This window comes from Vigna umbellata, chromosome 1 (genome assembly GCF_029865625.1).
Source record: "Vigna umbellata cultivar VRB3 chromosome 1, Vumbellata_1.0, whole genome shotgun sequence".
NCBI classification, from domain to species: Eukaryota; Viridiplantae; Streptophyta; class Magnoliopsida; order Fabales; family Fabaceae; genus Vigna; species Vigna umbellata.
The window spans coordinates 11,145,868-11,161,965 of record NC_142165.1 but is presented as its reverse complement, the minus strand read 5'-3'; the positions used below and the strand labels follow the sequence as shown (position 1 = coordinate 11,161,965).

Genomic DNA, 16,098 nt, shown 5'->3' with positions numbered 1-16,098 from the left:
TACAATATATTGCATGATCTTAAAAGAAAAAATTCTACAGAACCATGCAGATGATGAACACTCAGTGCAATTAGTTATGCCACCCTTTCAGACCTTTTGGCTAACCTCGCTAAATTTGGTGACAATTATGCCACTGAACACGATGTTTAGCAACAAAAGCCACTGATATGAAAGAAATGAAGGTGCTTTGCAAAACATTAATGTGTTATTGGCACGTAAACTAAGCAAGAACAGGGACAGAAGCTTAACACTGTCAAGTGATATGGTCCTTTCCCTGTCTCACAAATAGGCAATTTCCCTTTCAGCACTGTGAGTGAAGAGGAACCATTGCAATGCACGCCTAAGGATTTGACTGACGACTGCTAAAAGACAAAGACAACGTGTCCCTATGAAAAGACCCCACCACACATTCAACTCCATCACGCAATTGAAAAGCCTCAGCCATCTAAATTGGCATCTGCCAAACAATCTCTGATGGGACCATTTTAACTGTGCGATGTTGAAAAGATAAGCATATTGAGATGAGAAAGATGCACTCTTCTCATCCCACCTAACTAACTTTTGTTCCCATCATAGTTCACCCATATATTCAGATTCCTTAACTATGAATGCCGAGCATTGAAACTGAATAAAAAACTTTATTTAGATAACAGTCGTACTTTGAGTAGCATAGTAGGCTATTACATAAAAACACACATAAAAGAGTTACATTATGGGAACACCCCCTGATGTTTTTTATCCATAACACCACCTGATAAAGACCTGGGAAAGCATATAAATATCTGGACCTAAACATTCAATTACATATATGAAGTAAAAATGCAGTAACTGCATCTGGGTCAAGAGATTTTAGTGTAACCGTTTCACACAATGAAAGTCCTAGGAATACTTGTTTCCTCTTCTCATTTTCACTGGAACCAAATCGAAACCTCTTGCTGCTGTCTGTGACCGGTATCCATTCCTCCCCCTTGTATATCCTTAAAATCAAAAGACGACAAATCACACTGGGGGCTAAACAACATGTGGTTGGTGTCAAAAGGGGCGTTCATGTTCATGGCTTTGAACCTCTCAAATTGTCCTTCCTCACGTGCAAAGTAATTTCCTTCTGTCACCATTCCTTGGCCAGTGAAATAATTGTCACCACGACTGTCCTGTTGCTGTTGCTGTAACATGGTCTGAGAAAAGTTATGATTTTCTGCGGCTACAAAGTTGTTGGAACTTAAGTTATTGTTTCCTATAACATTTGTGTCATATATTGTCATAAGGTCATTTATCATTTTTTGCCCATCTTCCGGAACTCCAAGCCCAGATACACCAAATGAAGGTTGAACCACATTTGCAGCCTGAGATTTAGTGTTGGGTTGAACAAAAGACTGAGGGAATATGACTGGCTTAACCTCAGAATCATGGAAGTTGGAACCACCACCATAATCTGAAGCACTGTTTCTGTATGCACAGTTCAGTTGATGATTGTCCCTAGCCGACCTGTCAGGGAAACCAAGGCGAGGTTCATTGTAAGGGCATTGAGGATGCTCACAAGTATAGATTTTGGGATCCATCATGAGGTTGAAGTCACCAGGAATCTTCCTCTTCCGGATGAAATCAAGGTTTGTGACAACATCTCCCTTAAATGGATGAGAAATTTGTAGTGGTAGTCTTCCGGTGATTCTCTCCATCCCAAGATTAGATGGATGAAGAGGATCTGGCTTCCGGTCTTCCACATCAAAGTTTGGTTCTTCCTCAGCACCATCAACGTCATACTCACTGCAATCGTTGATGACCATGGAGCCATTACCTCCACCAGAGGAAAATGGGGGGCAATAATCAGGATAAAGCTCTCGAGCCAAGGCTTCCTCTTGGTTGATGATGGCAAGCCATGTTGCACTCTCCTTTGCTGTCATTTTGTCCTGAAGGCATTTGGACTGTCTCACAAGCTTCCGAATCTTGGCTATATCAGGAGACATGTGCTTGATGACAGCAGTAAGAACACCAACCTTCCATGCCTTCTTGAGGTCATGAGGTTTCTTGTAAGGTGGAGGGCCTTGATCTTTGGGAAGACCAATTTGAGGCCACCATACTTCATTCCCAGTGGGCCACCATGGTGGAGGAACACCCTTCTCTAATGGGAACCTTCTCTGAGGAGGATCACAGTGCTGCATAAGTGCTGACAGAAGAGAACCCAGTGTTGTGTCCTGTAACTCCTGCAATGTGTGTGGAGTTGGACCAATGGAATTGCAACCATCATTCTTCCCTGGAATTGCATTATCAGCCTGATACTTTGCTATAGCAGCAGGACCATTTCGATCAAACCTGACCTTGTCCTTCCACCATTCGCGAAGATTATCAGATGCTCCAGTCACTGGCTTCCCTTTCTCAGGAATTATGCCATAAACAAACCCTTGTGCTTTGCAGACCTCCATCATCTTCAGCATGTACTTTAGTATTCCATCCTGAGCTCTTGACATCTTTTTCCTCCTAGCTTGCTCCTGGGATTGCCTTTGCTTCACTGCATCTGTCCCTTCCTTTGCCTTCTGTTGTTCTTTCAATCGTTTGTGCCGCACTTTGTCCCTCCACATACGTTTCTCCAGCTCATCCACATCAATTTCTTCATCACTGTAATCATCCTCAACCACAGGATCTGGATCCGTTTGTCTCACAGCAACAACATCCTCGTCCCCAAGGGGACAACTCAACAAATCCAAATCGCCACAAAACCCAATGTCCTCGAACATCATCATCTTTTCTCAGAAAAAGAAAAAAAACAGCCCAAAGATAGACCAAGTCTCCAGGAAAAGGGGTTCAATTCAACCCACCAGCTTCAGATGAAGTGAATAACAAACCGACTTTACAACTGTTGAAAGCCAAAAACAAGGAATAATTGTCAATTGAGGCGGTGCAAAGATCACATGATACCTAAAGCATAAAATCTGTAGCAATATCTTACAAGATTCATTAAGCATGTATTTTGACCACAAATTTCTTCTCTCATTCTCATCCACTATATTTTTTATATAAGCAAAAATTCCATAGTCGATTTGTCACCTATGTTGAATCGATACGACTATTGAGTTCGTTTCACATCTAGGTCATCAGTTCTATAGTATTCACCAATAAAATAAATACAAATAAATCAATTGAAACAATCAAAAGCCATTCAATTATAAAGTAACTTTCTTGGATTATTACTTTTTTCCATGGGGATTCAATAGAGGTGTGATAAAACTATGTTTTAATAATAAGAAGAATATATAAGTACTTATACTTTAATAATATAAAATCCAAAAACTTAGATACGTAAAAAGAATATTAATATATTAAATATATAAAAGTAAACAAGAATTTAGATGAATAAAAAAGAGAGATCAAAAGTAAAAAAGTTGACACCCTGCAACTATGGGAGAGTCTGGGACGTGTCTTACTGATCTGAATGAAGGAGGAGAGTAATGAATTTAAAAAATTCCTACTATTTTGGAGGAGTTTCAAACAGAGCATGTTCCTGAAAAAATTTGAATCCCCTAAAAAATTAAACTCCCCTATTAGAGTGCTGCATCCAAATACGAGTTAAATGCAATACCAAAATTATGGTTTATATCAAAAAACCCAATTCATCAAAAACAGATACTAGATCAGGACTATCCTGATTGAACAGATCCAAATCAACCGCGAAATAAGAATGAAAATATAAACACCAAAAACACATAGCATAGTTCAAAAATGATTTAGAAAAGAAAAAAACAAAGCATTCATCAACTATAATCAAACAGAGTCGATTGACATGTTATATAAAAACATATTACTCACCCAAACCATTAGAGGAAACAATCAAACCAGTCATGAACACGGGATCTAAGGCCAAACTAACAGCCAGGAAACCCCTCAACACCATAAATAGCAACAGTAAACACAGAACAGAACATGATATACTTGTATACATATATATATTTCCAAAGATCAGAAATCATGAAAATACTAAAACTTAACAAATCAACAGAGTAAAAACAGAACCCAAAAAGAAAAGGGAAAAGGAGAATAAGAAAGACCCAGAAATCTATTGACGAAGCAGAGATCAAGAAGAAAGTGAATTGTGAAAAAAAAAAAGAATTTTTTTCATGAGGGGGGTCTTACCAGTAGCAGGAGTTGGTGTAGTTGTAAGATGAACAGAAGTCAATTTGTAAAGAAAAAACAGAGAATTTTTATAGACTAAAAGCAGAGAAAGGAGGAAGAAGAAGAAGAAGGAGAGTGTAGGAAGATGAAAGGTGAGAGAAAATGGTGAATAAGAAAAAGGGACAGAGTTGTGAGCATTATCTTGGTTTTATTTATTATTGCTGATGGTGGTGCCATTGGTGAATGTGAAGTGGGGTGTCATTCATTATTGGTAAGATTAAAACATTGATAAAAAGCCTCAATTGGAGGAGAAAGTGAACTTCCACATACATTTATAACAGAGGTTAGGTTAATCCCATCCCAACCTCCCATTAATTTTTTATTAATATTTATTAATTCATTTATTGTCATATAATGTGTGAATATGATTAATGAAGCTTCTGTTTTATTTTTCATTTTATTCTTCTGTTTTACTTTTTTTTATATGTGTGGTATCCGTGTATGATAACTTTAAAAAAAACTAACTAATTTTATTTATTTTTTAAACACCATAAACAAAATACAAATACAAATTTTCTCTTTTTAATAAAATTTTATAACATTTTTTTCAACTTCTCATCTCTTCCTTTTTAAATTAAACAATATGTTAATTGAGATGACAACCGAGCACAATATACTTTCGAGGTTTTTATATGTTTAAATTTTCATCATTAGTTCATTGTGAGAGTTATTTGTGATTTTCAATCTCAATTTATCTCATTATTACACTAAGAGATCTCAACTTTAGAGTAATTATTCTCTTTCATTTAAAGTTGCATGTATTTCTTTATGTAAAAAAACATGTGCACTTCTTAATTTTCATATTTCTATTTGATACATAATATTTTTTTTAAAATTAATTTATTTTAAATAATTTATATTTTAAAGTAAAAGTATAATGTTGTTAGTATTGAATAGACGTTGAATACAAATTGAAATGTCTATCTATCATTCTCCTTTTCTTTTTATTTCTCCAACAAAAAAATAGAATAATTTATTATATTTTGTCTTTTCTAGTTCTTTTAACATAATCAACAAAGAGACAGGACTATCTAATATCGAATAATGATTAAAAATGTTAATATTGTTATCATTAAACTCTAATTTTTATATAAATTAAATCTAAATATAATTACTTTGATAGTTCATTTATTTTATTATAAAAATAATGTTAAATGGGATCGCTTATTTTAAGGTTATTAAAATAATGTAAGACTTTATGAATATTGTTATGTATAATAATTAATAGTTTAGTCCTCTCACATGAATTTATAAACATTGAGATGTTTCTTTATATTTGTTTTTATATATATATTAAAATACATGTTTTATTAAGAAAATTGATTTTTCTAAAGTCAAAACAAAATAAACATTTCATATTTCCTTATTTTAGAAACTGATTGTGTAAAAACATTAAATAAAGAAAGATCACACAATTTAACTTACCTTTTCCAGTTTGTCTTGTGAGTTAAATTAGTACAAGTAACCTATATTGGTTTTGTAAATAAAATTGGAACAAGCAATCTTTCAATCCAGTGATTAACTCACTAATATTTTCTCTATTTAAAAGAAAAATAAATTTATTTATTTAACTACATTTATAAGGAACTTTGAATCCCTTCCCATCTTTCAAGTGAATATTAATTTACTTCCTTTCCAATTTATTGAAAAAAATATATTTAATAAGATGGTTATTCATACTCTATAATATTAATTATTAAAATAAAAGCATATTGATTGAGAATTAAAACTAAATGTAAAAGTATCTGAAATTTATGATTATCCTTTTATATATATATATATATATATATATATATATATATATATATATATATATATATATATATATATATATATATATATTTACTCTGATTGTATTTAAAGTTACTTTCATGGAAAATGATGTTACTAAAATATTTAATATGAATTCGCATTTGGATGTTTAATGTCAATGTATGGACTTATTATTAAAAAAAGTGTTAGATATGTTTTTGGTCCCTTAATTTTCAGTGAAAATTAGAATTAGTTCATCTTCAAAATTTTGGCCTAATTTAGTCAACAAACTTTAAAATGTGTGAATTTAGTCCTTTTAACTAAATTTTGTTAGATTTATTTAATGTTTCAAGTGCGTTTCAAGCATTTGAGTTGTTTATACCGTTTGACACATTTTTTCTTTAATGTTAACTGAGAAATGCGTTTCAAACATCAAATAAAGTTAACAAAATTTAATTAAAAAGATTAAATTCACACAAAATTTAAGGACTAAATTGGTCCAAAATTACAAAGAGGGACTAATTCCAATTTTTAATAAAAGTTAAGGGATCAAAAAGATATTTAACCCTTAAAAAACATGACATTATCATCATCTGAACACGCATTTAATTATCACTAACAAACTATTTATTTAAATTATTTTTGTTAATCTTTGTCCTAATTTCTTTCCACTTGATAATGATATTAAAATGAAATTCAAAAGTTTACATGAGTTTTTTTTCTTACAAAGACATATAGTTTAATTCAATATTATGGTTTATCTTTTAAACGTGTTCAAGTAAACATGCAAGGAGAAAACATTATTTTTTAATATATATGACGGTGTAAAAAATTTATTTAAACTGTTATCCAATGCAAAATTTGTTTTACATATTTTTTATTTTGTCCCTCTCTTTATTCACTCAATACATGGATAAATTATTTAAAGATTAAACAACACATAAGGGTATAATTAGCATATTTTTTTAACTTTGCAAATAACAAAAATATGATAAAAAAAATTGAAATGAATTGGTATATCTGGTAAAAGTTTTAAGAAATTACAGCCATGAAATGAAATATCATGAATTATCATTCATATAAGAATGTTGTATATTTATGATATATAAACTATTGGGATTCCTCTTTCAATTAATGAAGTTTTTATTAGGAAGAGTTATTTTTAATGAATGAAAAGTCACATCTCTTGATAAGAAATAACATGCATTTATGAATGAAGCGTCATTTCTAAATCTTTATGTATCAAGAGTTACATCTCTTCTTAAAAATTCACTTTTTTTTTCATGAATTACTGATTTTTTTTATATAGTTGTTATTACTCATTAGCATAATTTTTTTTAAAAAAATAAACATGATATATATATATATATATATATATATATATATATATATATATATATATAACTAGGATTTACTCATTAAAAAAAAGTATTGACTTTTCACTTGTAGCTGTGAACAATTGATCAAACTCAATATAAAATTTCAATTGAAATAAAATAATAATCAAGTCTTTTGACTAGATATACTAGGGTCCATGAATTATATGCACTTTATAGTTAATATTAAAAAAAACTTCTATAATTTGATCATTTCTATCTTTAAATATGTTTTTACTTTGTAGCCTGGGCGATTATATTGCTCAATGAACTTGCTTCTATTTTAGCAACTTCCACCAAATCCTCCTGCAAAAAGATGATAAAATAAAATAAAATAAAATAAAATAAAATAAAAAATTGAAACACAAAAGAACATGAGGATAAAAAACTTGCTATATAATATCTTAAAGTGTTTTTAATGTTATTGTCCAATTACAGTTGGACTTTCCTTAGATTTTTATAATACAAATTAAAAAATAAATATGTAATTGTGTTTAAAGAGTAATAAAAAAAGAAGTACAAAAAATGCAGCTAAAATTTATATGACAGGAGAAAAATAGAAGAGGATTTGTTGTAATACATACTTGTGCAGCTATCAGTCTCAAAGTTGTTCTCTTGCTAGTCTCCTGCATGGCTCCCGCTATCAAAATTTCGTCCAATATAAAATATGCCTACCAACATCAAGTTCAATTTTAATCATTCATGCAACGTAAACATCTTCTAAATTCTACATTATTTTCTTACTATATAATTCTAAATTATACGCCACTTCCAATTTTATATTGAAAAAACATTATGATTCATGATCAACCTTATAGAGTTGAACAAAACGTTACAACTAGGTTGAAAAGATTAAGGATATCTGACAAATATAATAAAATCAGAAAGTAATGATAGTTTGGTAAAACAAGTTTAAAATATAGGCCACCGTATGTACCACAGTAAATGAAGAAGAGGTAACAAATTATTTTTATTAGTAATCTTGTTTAATTATTTCACTCAATAAAATGACATTAGATAATCTATTAACTTGGTTGAATTGCATTGGAAAATATTAAAGATTATTTTGAAAAGACCATTGAATATTTTCGATCTTTCATAACAATATAAAACAATTTAAAGAATGGATGGAAGAAAAAATATGTATTAGAGTTTCTTCTCTATATATCATTTCGTTATAAGAATTAAGTGAAAATATATGGAAGTGAAAAGATAGCAAAAGAGAATGAAAATAATAATAATAATAATTTAAGAAACAAAGTGAGTTGTTGTTCAAATAACATTGTTTAATATTCAAATTAAGACTCTTTTTGGGATGGGAACACTAAGACAATTATCTTTTCTTTTAATTTCTTATTTCTGAAATAATGTGAGAAAGTAATGACAAATTGTAAAGTCTCTTAGTTTTAGGAAATCCAGAGCTCAAGTAATATATTAATTGCTTAAGAAACAAGATATGTCATTGAGTTCTCAACTTAAGTGAGAAAGAATCAATAACTTGATTTCATTTTTGAATGAAAGCCATTGAAGCAAGGATGACTAACTAAAGTGATGTTCCTCTATTTTCAAATACATGTTTCATTTATAAAAGTTAAGTGTTATATTTATATGATTTAATTACACTATTATGGATTTCTTTTTTGTAGAAATTATATGAATTATTTGCATTGAGTTATACAATGATGTGATTAAAATGAGAAAAAATAGATATTTAGGAGTGTTTGATCGAGTTGTAGATTTTTGTTTTGAGTAAAAAAACTTATTAAAGAAGGAAACTCGTTATTAAGGTAAATCACATCCATCGAGATACTAAGTAAAAAAAATTAAAGAAGTTTCTTACATAACTTTTATAGAATAAGTCAAATGTGTCTCGAATGAGACGTATTTATACCATATTTCTAAAAGATGTGAGAATAGGAGAAGATAATATTTAACATGACATTTGATTATAAGATCTAATGTTCTCTAGCAATATGCAAATATAGTTTAAGAGGAAACAAATTACCTTATGGAAATTAAAAATCAAATCGAGCTCACAAACCTGATAAGAGAAGTAAGAGATAAACAGATTCAGACCATGAGTACAAATTATGAAAAAATTATAATACAACTATATTTGATACTAACACTGCCAAAATAACGATCCAACGTCTCAACAAAGTGATGAATAATGGCCAAGGTCTCTAATTCGTTGTCTTCTTCGTCATTGCAAATGCAGAAGTAGAGACTAGCATATCTAATCAATAACCAAAACTAAGACATTGTCAACTTTTACACTTGAATGTATTTTGTTAACCATACATTCAAAACAATAAAGTTAACCTTTTATAAACAACTTTGAATCCCTTCCACTCCACAAAGTTGCACAGTTTCGGAGCTCTAGAGATAATTAATCCACATAACTCTCTAATTATCTTCCAAAGCATAAAGAAATAGAACAAATAAAATAAGAATAAGGTTAAGCAATAATGTTGTATACATTTAATTTTAATACAAGAAAAACTACATTTATGACTCAATCTGAATATTATGAGTAATTGTAATTACCATGAGTTATCATTGTAATGGAAGTAATGATAGAATGACACACTTTCATTTGACACACAGTATAAAAGTAAAATAATCATAAAGAAGTGAATTTTTGTATTTTTTTCAAGAAGAAAGTACAAATTAAGAAAAAACTATGTCAAATGAATGTAAAATTTTTGTGTCAAGTATAATTTTTCTTATAATTGATAACTGATATGATACCTTGGATCTCTCCTTTTGAGAATATGGTGAATACCATTTTGTGAGCCTTACTTTTCCTTGTCGACTGATAAGAAGCACAAAATGGATCTGTAACAAAAAAAATTATTACTTTTTACATCACTAAATTATAATATACATAAACATATGAATATGATTTACAACACTTCAAATCAAAATCAAATCCCTCTATACAAGAATTAGATGTAACCAACACCATATCAAACCCAAAATGGGATTTAGTTCATAAGAAGGAATCTCACATTGTGTTTTCTTCAAATCTGTAACATGATTTTTCCGATGGAACAAAATAAATTTGCAAATGAGTAAACATCACAATTGAAAAGAAAAACTTTACCATTGATGGTTGATTTTGAGATAAAAAATAAAACTATTTGAAATTGTTATTTTTCACTTTTCAGACAAGGAGAAGGTATATGTCGTGTTTTATGTGTTTAAATTTTAGTTATTTAGCTCTAGTCTCATTGCTAAAATTGTGGATCAAAGTTAATTAAGCTTTTGATTAAATTTGTAGAATCTAATTGTATATCTAACTGTTTTTTTTAAGGAAAAATAAAATTTTCAAATAAGGATTGATCATTCATAAAAATAATGATTTGTTAGTTAGACGTCCTATGCAAGCCTAACTATGATTTGTTTGATTGCAGGATATTTTGTGTGTAACTCCTTTTCTGGTTTCTCCTTAATGATGTTATATCACAACATAAGAAAACGTGATTAATTATGCAACCTTGCATATTATAAGATTAATTTTTCATCCTCCAACATATTAATGAAATACTAATTCTATTTGAAATTTGTAACTTTCGTTAATTGGACAAGTTCTTGCACGTGACGGAAATTGAATACAATTTTTGTATGACATAGATCATTCCTTACAAGATGTGAGAATAAACTATTTGATAACAAACACATATAATGGGTTCATATATAAGAGAAATATTGATGCATTAAACAAAATCTTTAAAAAAATCTATTGATGTATTGACGTGTACTAAACTTGCCACCTAAATGGTTGGCAACTAAAACATGCCACCACACGTTTTATTTTAATTTTAATCGGGTAATTATAATCGGAAAAAAAAGTATCAATGAGAAAAAAAATTAATAAAATGAGTACATAAAAAATGATAACTTTTTATAAGATTAGCTCTAATCAATATTCCATGTAAATCATAATTACAAATAAATAATAAACCTATTTGAAAAGATATTGCGATATCAAAATAATAATAATTAAATATTTTTGTGTTTATATTGTTTTAAAAAGTTGTACTTTATTTTTAAACGAAATTATATATCTATTTTATCTTTGATTAAAATTGTGTAAAATATTTTTCATTTATTAATATGTAGAAATTATATTATTAAAACTTTGTTTATCATATAAAAATATTTTATATGTCATTTATTAAAAATTATATTTTATATTAAATATAGATAAAGTAGATATACAATTAATTAAGGATGAAATAAAAATTTGAATACAATTTAAAGAAAAAAAGTATATTTAATCTATTATAATAATAATAGTTAAATAAAAGAACTATTTAGTAAAATTATTATTAAGTAAACGCAGAAAATCGATAATGATTATCCTTGGAAGATCTATAAACAAATTATTAAAAAACATAAATAACAATAATAAAATGTTAAATTAATGGATGAGAATGATCGATTGTTTTAGTTTGGTCCAATAGTTTTTTTTTGTTTTTTTTAAGTTGAGTTAAGATATTTACAAGTTCGAAAACTTTTTCAAGTCTAAATCAATCTAGAACTGTTGAGGAAAGTTAATTCTCGTATTATACAGTTTGTGTTTTTATTTAAATAGTTGGTTGTGATTTCATATGTTGTGAACTTGGGTTGGGTTGATAATTTTATTTTGGGTTGGAATGATATTACACTCTGTTTATTGAATTTGTCATATAACATGTAGTTAAGTTATGCTAAATTGTGTTGTTTGATTTGTTGGGTGATTTTGGTATTATGCAAATAAAAGAATTTTGGGTTAGAAAATCGTCAAAGTAGAAAAAAGTTAGAAGCGTCAATTTGAACAAGCTAAATTGTACCCAACAACAATTATGTTTCATGGTGCTAAGTTGTACCACAGTGACACCGAACGCTAACTTTAAAATCTCAACTTAAAGAGCTCCAATGACCTTAACGTTGAATGTTGGTTTTCACAATTGAGCGCTCTTAAGTCACAGAGTTCCAGGGACTACTAGTGTTGAGCATCAGTCTTTATCGTTAAGTGTTCCTTTAACAGTAAGCCTATGTAGCTTCAAAGTTGAGCGCGCCTTGTTACCATTGAATGTTAGTTTGTGTGTTCTGATACACTATTTTTTTGTATTTTTAATTTGATGGTTCTAATATTTGATACTATTGTTGTTCATGATTTTAATGGTGCATATAATTAATGGTGAGAAAGTTGTAGTAGATACATGAGTTGATGAAATTAAAAAGAATTCTATGGGGAAAATCCTATTGTTTTGTGACTTCTTTAGTGTATGCATTGATGTATGAACTCAAAAAAGAAATATCGTAACATTATAATAACCATTCACATTCATATAGAATATAATGGGTTATTTGGTGAGAGCAGTACGAGATCTTAGTCAGAAGATAGGATAATGGCTCATTACTTGAAGGAGATTAACTTACGAGAGGTAGAATGAATTTCATTGACAATGACTCTGCAGAGAGGTCATCATAAATGCATGTCTTTGGTAATTACATTAAATGCATGTATCGAGATAATTGGGTTTAAAAGAGTTGTTAATTATATGATTTATATTTATATGATTGTTTGGAGTGCATTGTGATACAAGATGTTTTTATTAATATATATAACTTTCCTTTATGCAAATTAGCTCACTCTCTTGTGTTTCTTTGTCTTAATTAATATGCAAATTTAGACCTGCAGTCCCATATCTTTACAATTTTTTAATAAAATAGAAATTAAACTCATACTAAAATTAGAAACTGGTGTGGATGAAAGTAAGGAAATTTGAATAATAGAGGTTTTGAGTGAATTATTGAAGGCATGAATTACACTTTAGCGTAAAGAAATTGAAGTGGGGTCGTAGGTGTTTTTTTTTTCTTTCTACACATTGTGATGTGACATTGTAGATTAAGCACTGATGCAGCCCACCTTTCCCCATATCATAAGTGCCACCATCTCAACTTAAATTCACCATAGATGATGATGGCAACCCTTTCATAAAGTGTAAAGTCCTTTTTATATAAACCATCTACTTCTTTTTCTTTTACCTTTTCAGTTACTCTCTTCCTCACTCGTTCTTCTTCTTCATAGTCTATGTTCATTGGTATAGTATGTGTTCACTTAAGATGAATTTAAGAAAGAATAAGCACATGAATTTGAAAATTAAATAAGATGAATTTGAAATTAAATATGTGTGTTTTTGTAAAGATTTAAAAAGGATAAAAAATAATTTTGAAAATAAAACTTATTAAAGTTGATGAAAAATTTGATTGATGTTATAGATTAAAAAATGTTTTAAAAACTAAAAAATGATAGATTAAAAATTCCTTTTAAATTGTAGTATCTTCAAATATATTTTTTCTTATTTATTATTGTTTACGAAATTCAACATGAGCTTGTTACTTTAACATCTCAATTTTAGCAGTTTATCACATATAAAAATAAGATATTATAAAATTGGTAAAACAAAATATATTTGTCACCACTAATAGATATAATATTAGTACAATTATCTAAAATAAAATAATCATAGTAATAATTATATTTATAAGAATTAAATTTAACCACTAGATAATTAAGAAGATGTTTTGTAGCCTCACCATTCTCCATCAACGATACTTCAACACCTATCTTTCATATGCTTCTACCAATAAAGTGATCATCGTAGGAAAAAAACGAGCAACACACCAAGAACAACAAAATAGACAACAGGGTAAGCTAGTATTTGAAAGAAAACTTCATAAACAATTTAATACATCACATATTAATTCAACATTGAAACATTCTATAATTCATATAAACATATAATCATTTAACTCTAGACTAAATTATCTGACAATGCTTTGATATAAAGTTTGCACTCATGGTAGTATTTATACTCTGCAAAGTTATAACCAAGGGTAATTCGACCAACTACTCATGAGGTTAATATTTCACTCATAAGACTCAAAAGTCTAGGGTAAAAACCTTCTGTCATTCTCTCCACCACCTTATTCATCTATACATGAGTTGAATGACAGGTAGAATATAAGGATACTCCATTTCAAAAATTTGTTTGTCAAGCATTCACAATAATTGTCTCAACCATAGAACATCTCCTTGAGATTCTTCTCACATTACATATCATCCTTACTCACAATCAGATTAATATCGTTCAATAAACATCAAATCAAGTATACTCTAACTCAAAATCAAACAAAACATAACTTAAAGAAATCAAGAAAATAATAAAAGGAATTATAAGAACAGACACCAACACCAAGTCTGGCACCCAACGATCCAAAACTCTCGTCCAGCGAAAATAGAGGGTTCTCTTTGCCCAGTGAGAACTCTCGCTCAATCACCACAAAAAATGTGGGTTTTGCTCGTCCAACGGGAACTCTCACCCAACGACTACAAAAACAGTGGACTCTACTCGCCCAGCGGGAACTCTCACCCAACCATTGCAGAAACCGTGGGCTCTGCTCACCCAACGGGAACTCTCGCCCAGCCACTCTGCATAATTCTGGAGAACAACACTATGTAGAATTATGGCTAGACAAACCCCAAATCCCTACCTTAATACATCCCTAGACAAACACTCAGTGTAATCTAACATCCAAAACACTAAATTGGATTCACCAATATATTTATACCTAAACTCAAGTACCATTTATATCATTTTGCATTTTATTCAGACTCACCTACTCCAAATCTCCCTCTAACCCCCCCCCCCTCTCAATTTCTACACATTTCAAATCATATATTGGTAAAATAGGTATCCAAACAAGTTCTAAATCACCTAACAACATATCTTAAACTTCAAACTTTTCCTATTAACCACTCCTCTAGAAACTCACATGCCAAAACCCCATTCTAGACCAAAAACCCACCATTTTCTTTAACCTAATATCATACCAAAGTTCAACAACACTTAATTAAATCAAGATAACCAATCTAATATTTTCAAATCCTCAAGAATCAAGAATAAAAGCACCAATTCATCTACACACAAAAATACATTAAATTCCACTAAACATACCAACTTCATCATGCAACCCAACATATCAAATTTCACAAATCAATTCAATTTCATAAATCAACTCATATACCATCATACAAGCATCAATTAAGATATGTCTACAAGTTAAAACTAATATAACTAGTTGCCCTTACCTGTTAAACGACTGCACAAATTTATAGAACCCCAAACAGTTTCCACAAATCAAAGGACACTATCTGCTCATACGAACAATGGAAACATGATTAAGATACGCCATTATAACCACTGAATATCAGAGAGTCTTATAAAATACTCAAATTTCACATGCAAAAACATCAAGGCTCGTATGCAAAGGAAACGAGACTGACCAAAGCAAAAAATAGAAACTAACTTATTTTTTTAGAAAAACTAATCAGATAAACTTGAAGATCTTGTTGCTGTGATAACTCATAAGGTATTTGATATTCAAACATATGATTGTAGGAGAAGAACTCATAAAGACAAATCAAAGATCTCTAAAAAAAGTTAAGAGATTGTATATTTTAAAATAATGAAATAAATTTATAATAAAACTATTTATATTAAAATCATCTAATATTAAAATAATCATTTAACCTTAAATATCTTATGATTTTAATTAATTTAATTATGTATTTATTATGGGACAGAAAGATAGAAAAGTAAAATAGATAGAGGGAATAACGTACAGTTTGGAAACCTGATATTATGTCCCGGTAAAAAAGGATTAATAAAATATCAAAAATGATAAACTGTTTTGAAGTGTTAAATATTCCAGCATAGAATGTATTTCATGCATTACAAAAAAATTAATT

General features: G+C 29.4%; 2 protein-coding genes across 3 annotated transcripts; both read right to left on the bottom strand.

The window, feature by feature from the left end:
* Positions 1–618: 618 nt before the first annotated feature.
* On the bottom strand, positions 619–4,355 carry LOC124834191 (ETHYLENE INSENSITIVE 3-like 1 protein). Of its 2 annotated transcripts, XM_088094533.1 has the most exons (3): positions 4,126–4,355; positions 3,420–3,496; positions 619–2,851 (listed from the first exon to the last, which is right to left on the bottom strand). In XM_088094533.1, exon 3 carries the CDS (start codon positions 2,736–2,738, stop codon positions 909–911), a length of 1,830 nt encoding a protein of 609 aa, XP_087950659.1. In that variant the 5' UTR covers positions 2,739–2,851; positions 3,420–3,496; positions 4,126–4,355; the 3' UTR covers positions 619–908. The 2 variants fall into 2 exon arrangements, with proteins under 2 accessions (XP_087950659.1, XP_047164790.2); XM_047308834.2 differs by lacking the exon at positions 3,420–3,496 and having other exon boundaries at positions 4,126–4,354.
* Positions 4,356–7,460: 3,105 nt separating this feature from the next.
* On the bottom strand, positions 7,461–13,385 carry LOC124834197 (AP-1 complex subunit sigma-1-like). The gene is made up of 7 exons (XM_088114837.1): positions 13,332–13,385; positions 10,044–10,130; positions 9,615–9,706; positions 9,420–9,528; positions 9,298–9,333; positions 7,877–7,963; positions 7,461–7,598 (listed from the first exon to the last, which is right to left on the bottom strand). The coding sequence occupies exons 1-7, from the start codon at positions 13,383–13,385 to the stop codon at positions 7,527–7,529; spliced, it is 537 nt and encodes a 178-aa protein (XP_087970963.1). The 3' UTR covers positions 7,461–7,526.
* Positions 13,386–16,098: the final 2,713 nt, after the last annotated feature.

Excerpts from the sequence above, each read along its gene's own strand:
- LOC124834191 (XM_088094533.1), bottom strand. The coding sequence starts at position 2,738 with ATGATGATGTTCGAGGACATTGGGTTTTGTGGCGATTTGGATTTGTTG.
- LOC124834197 (XM_088114837.1), bottom strand. The coding sequence starts at position 13,385 with ATGAACATAGACTATGAAGAAGAAGAACGAGTGAGGAAGAGAGTAACT. Across the intron at positions 9,707-10,043 it reads CTCAAAAGGAGAGATCCAAG|ATAATTAGAGAGTTATGTGG; the intron begins GTATCATATCAG and ends ATGCTTTGGAAG. Across the intron at positions 9,334-9,419 it reads TGGATCGTTATTTTGGCAGT|GTTTGTGAGCTCGATTTGAT; the intron begins GTTAGTATCAAA and ends TTCTCTTATCAG.